Raw genomic sequence first — 5,000 nt, 5'->3', positions numbered from 1 at the left:
TAGAAATGTACCTAATTGGAGAACGGCCCTTTTGTAGGTCAATCTTTAAGCCCTGTCAAAGGATTTTAGATTAGGACAATGCATATACAAAGCGACTTGAAGTCTTAAGCTTTCCAGTTCTCAGAGAGGGTCTTGGAATTAATTCACCTGCTTCGTAAATGACTCGATGGAACTTTCTTTCTAATGGTGTGCACAAAACTTGGCCTCCTCATGAGGATCGCATTTTCGGTTGTTGTCCCTCCACCAAATCAATAGTTTGACAGAATTAGGCAATCTTCAGGGTGACTGGCAGTTGGCCTGTGGTCCTGAATTATCCTTAAGCTATTCATGTTGATGTGCCTCTTTCACTGATAACATATACCAACATAACTATAGTGTTTGGTTGGTGTTTGGAATATAGTCTATTTAGTTTACTCCCCTAACGTACCCTCAACATAACCTTTTCTTTCGAGGCGCAGGTCCCATAGAATTTGGTTAAGCAGTCTTAACATAAACCAGAGCAGATGCTCTCAAGCATGAGAGATGAGAAGACTTACAAGTAGTTGACCATACTTAATTCTGATCTGGTGGTAGCTACAAAACAAGGAATTCATACGTCCCTTAGCCAAAGCTTTGCAACCGGCTGAATTTTATTCTCACGTCTAGGTATACCTCATTCTGTGGACACACACTCACACACAAATATATGTATATATATATACATACAGTATATATATATATATATATATATATATATATATATATATATATATATATATATATATATATATATATATATATATATATATATATATATACAGTAAGTATATATAAGATTCTGTAGCAAAGTACTGTACTATAATTTTTTTAAAAATTGAGATGATTCTCCTTGATTTCTGGAGTTAGATATTTGACTAATTCCTTGTACCCAATCGCAAAATTACCTTTCATTTTGCATAGTGAACATATCAATTTACATATTATTATGCTGATTTGATAGCCTAATTTGTCATTCAAGTGTGAAGGCTTTTTGTTTGAGGGAACTGAAGACAGAAGACACTTCACTAACACTAGACCTTATTAGAATCTTCCTGTGTGGCGACTCAACATCTTTTTAAGAGGATAGTATAAACACACTTGTCATGTGACACTTTTATTATTCATTGTATGATAAATCTACAACGTCGGTATCGATTTCTTCTCAGCATCAGTAACATTGTCGTAGATAAAGCCAGATAGAAATAACTGAAGGGAAATATTCGGGGGGGGGGGGGGGGGGGAGTAAAGATATATGAATAATGATAGGAAACGTGAAGATGCATATTTGGAAAGGAAAGAGCTTGTATACAAAGATGATTAAGTTCAGAAGGCTAGAAAAGACATACAAAGAGAACATCCTGAGAAGGGAACATGGGAGATATAAAGATAGGGAATTTTTTTTTTGAAAGGGCAAGATCAAGTATACGATGGGGAAAGGGTTATTAAGGCATTAAGAAATCAAGAAAAGCCATACAAAACTGAGAAACTTTTGAAGACTGACAAACAATTTCTAGAAACGGAGGGAAATTATAGAGAAAATGAGATTGGACAGGGAAGGATCAGGATCATCTTGTATACGTAAAATTAGGCTTACAAAAGAGGGAAATTTTTGTGAAGACAAAAACCATCTAAAGAAAGCTAGGAAACTTCTTGATAAGCCAAATATAAACTCTAAAAAGAGTCATAATGATATAGGAGGATAAGGTCCCCATTGGAAAGGCATATTGAGGTATTCATTTGTACAGGACCTCTTATATTTTCTTGGTAATAGAATAACAGGAAAAGGTAGAAATAAGTATACAGAGACGGGAATCACCGTTCCTCTCTAAGTGACAAAACCAGATATGTAAAGATAGATATCTTCTTGTAAATGCAAGAACAGGTGTAGGAAGACCTGTAACTTGTGGAAAATGTGAAGAGCTGTAAAGTGATGGGTATCATTTGAAAGTGGAAGACAAGAACATCATTAACAAGATAAGAGACTTGAAAATGTTAGGTTCTCAGAAGAAATGAACATCGTTAAAAAGCAAGAGCTGCGATACAAAATTAGAAACTCCTAGAAAAGATAATGGTAAAGAAATGTTTTAAGGGAAGAGCAATTCATCGAATCAAACAAAGCATAGAAACAGGACATATGCGCTTGAAAATGTATTGTGTGTCTGAAGGAAATGTTTAAAATAAAAGTAAATAACTATACTAAAGCTGAAGTAAGAATGTTCTGGAAATTTATTTACAAAAGAAATAGGGAAAGAGGTTTTGAAGCATTGCACGAAGTTTTAGAAAATGTAAGAATGATTAAAACACTAGCGTATGAGAAGAAGTTTTGAGTTATTGTGTATTACATGTAAAAATTCGATGATAAGAACGGGGATTATTATACTTGGATATCAAAATGTATGTAGGAAAAGAGAGCCAGACGAGAGAGAAAGCTGGATCCATAACTTGAAGGTGATCAGTATGTAGTTGGTAATATAAAGTAATAAATCCTGGTAAAGAAATCATTAGACAGAAAATTTGAATGTGAATTCATTCATATCCTAATTTTCAAAACTACAGAAACTAGAATTATGTAGGGAAAGTGATTAAGAAAAAGAATTTGTGAAGTTACACAGGAAACTAGAATTTAGATAAGACTAGAAATAAAGAATTTTTGAAATGACAAAAATACCTTTTAAATGAATATTGCTGTAGATAGGAAAGTTAGTATTTCAAGTTTGTAACAAAAACAGAAGTTTTAAAGTAACAGTAAAAGAGCTTGAATGAAAAATATATAAGTTTTAAAGTAACAGGAAAAAAGTTTGAATGAGAAAAGGAGATAAAATCGGAAAAGCAAAGAAAATATTCAAGTAAAACAAAAATTCATATAAAAGGATGAGTATTGTATTGGTGAATAGAGTAAAACTTTCAGGATAAAATTGGAAAACTCAGGCTGCACTTAGATGGGGACTCCATAGGAATCAGATGGGGCAGAATAGGATTCAGAAGGGGTCACCACGCCGTTTTCATTGCCATTCCCGAAAACGTTGCCATTTCCATTGCTGTAGCCATTGCCGTTTCCGTTACCATTATCGAAAACATTACCATTTCCATTACTGTAGCCATTGCCATTGGCATTTCCATTACCGTTACCGGAGCCATTTTTGCCATTACTGTAGCCATTTCTTCCATTGCCGTTGCCATTCTTTCGGCCATTACCATTTCTTCTTCCATTTCCATTGCCATTACTGTATCCGTTACGTCCGTTTCCGTTGCTTCCATTCCCATTTGAGCTGAAGCCGTTGCTGCCGTTGCCATTCCTTATTCCATTTCCATTGCCATTGGAACTATAACCACTGGCACCATTACCATTTCTATTTCCATTGCCATTTGACCCGTTGGCATTACCACCATTACCATTTCTGCCGTTGCCATTTCTGCCATTTCCATTACCATTAGATCCATAACCATTGGCTCCATTGCCATTTCTTCCGTTTCCATTGCCATTAGGTCCATATCCATATCCGGCATTGGGATCAACCCCAATAAGTTCGTTGACAGAGTAGAAGTCTTCAGCATCAGCGCAATCGAAGTTGAACCACCAATCACAGACGAGGTACTGTTGGTTGAAGATGGTTCCGTTGGGGCAGAGGAAGGAGTCCTGCTGGCGGCGTCCATTGGGTCTGTCCTGGCAGATGTGGAAGACCTGGCAGCCAGCTTCAGCGTCAGTGTCGGCGTAATATCCGGGGACAGCTTGATCGTCACAAGAGAAACCAGTCTCTGGTACAGAGGCCAAGACAGGATAGTCCTCTCCAGGGACGCCACCACCTGGGATATTTTCGGATAAAGCAGCTATCTCGGCATCAACACCATACGATCTGCTTGGGGGTGCACCATACCCATTGCTAGGGCCACCATTAGAGCCCCCAAAGCCATTGGAGAAACCGCCGTTTGGAGCTCCGTAAGAACTAGAGGGGATGTTTTGCGAAGCTGCCACTCCCAGAAGGGCTGCAATGGGAGTGTTGAAAGAATATAAATTAGATTAATGGAGTCTGTCTCTCAATCTGTCAGACTATCTATCTATCTTCCTGTGACTTTGCTAACCCCCTGTAGATTTTGAAATGAATAAATTAGTGAGTTGTAGTTTTCATGCTTACTATATGCAAATATTCATCAGCAATCTTGTCTTTCAAGTATACAATGTAACCAATGGAAGATTATTAGACATCACGTTGAAGCTTAGAAACGAGTCTTAAATTAATTGTATAGAATGTCCGTTAGTTTTTTACTGAATATTTTTAGTGACATCCGTAATAAATATCATCATTGCTGTTGAAACATTTTTTTTATGATTTTAGGTAGTTTTTCTTATATTTCTACTAAGTTTTAAATTTTAAATTCCAATTTTAATTATTCTCATTCGTACATTATTTGAATCCTTAATGGCACAGTTAACTTCTAATTGACATTTAGTTACCGAGTATATATGTAAAAAAATGCATATGAAGAACAAAATTGTGTAGTTAGTCGAGTATCGCATTTTTTAAATGATGTCATGTTATGTATTTTACACACTTGTAAATTATTGTTTTAATAATTGTGAATTCTAAGAATTGAGAAGGTAAAAGTATTGTGAATTTAGTATGTTTTTATTTTTATTCCTCTTGAGTGCTTTATGAGTATCTTAGTTGTAAACTGTTTGCTCTTTTTTAACATATAAAGTATCTACTAATTGTCAAATTTAATGAATGATTTCTATTATGGATTTTATATTAGTCTTTGATTGAGATAGATCGATTTCTTGAGGTAGACGCCTCTCTGAAACAAACCCATTCATTTTTGGTTAGTGTCTAATATCAGTAATTATTATGCCTATACTATAGTTATTTTCTTCGCCATCTTCATTATCATAGTCATTCTTTTCCTTATTCACCTCAAATAATTGACAAAAGTTTAGGATTTACCCACTCCAAAAACTAAAAGCTCAGTCATGGTGCTGTTGGAAA

General features: G+C 35.5%; 1 protein-coding gene across 1 annotated transcript in view; it reads right to left on the bottom strand.

Annotated features, from left to right (window-relative positions):
* Positions 1-5,000, bottom strand: part of LOC137620812 (fibroin heavy chain-like) — a 76,432-nt gene that overhangs the window by 70,743 nt on the left and 689 nt on the right. The window contains exon 2 of the mRNA XM_068351261.1: positions 3,046-4,002. Coding sequence (XP_068207362.1) covers positions 3,046-4,002 — 957 coding nt within the window. The remainder of the gene's footprint in view (positions 1-3,045; positions 4,003-5,000) is intronic.

The sequence above is a fragment of the Palaemon carinicauda genome, chromosome 27 (assembly GCF_036898095.1).
Source record: "Palaemon carinicauda isolate YSFRI2023 chromosome 27, ASM3689809v2, whole genome shotgun sequence".
NCBI lineage: Eukaryota > Metazoa > Arthropoda > Malacostraca > Decapoda > Palaemonidae > Palaemon > Palaemon carinicauda.
This window is presented reverse-complemented; position numbering and strand designations above follow the sequence as displayed.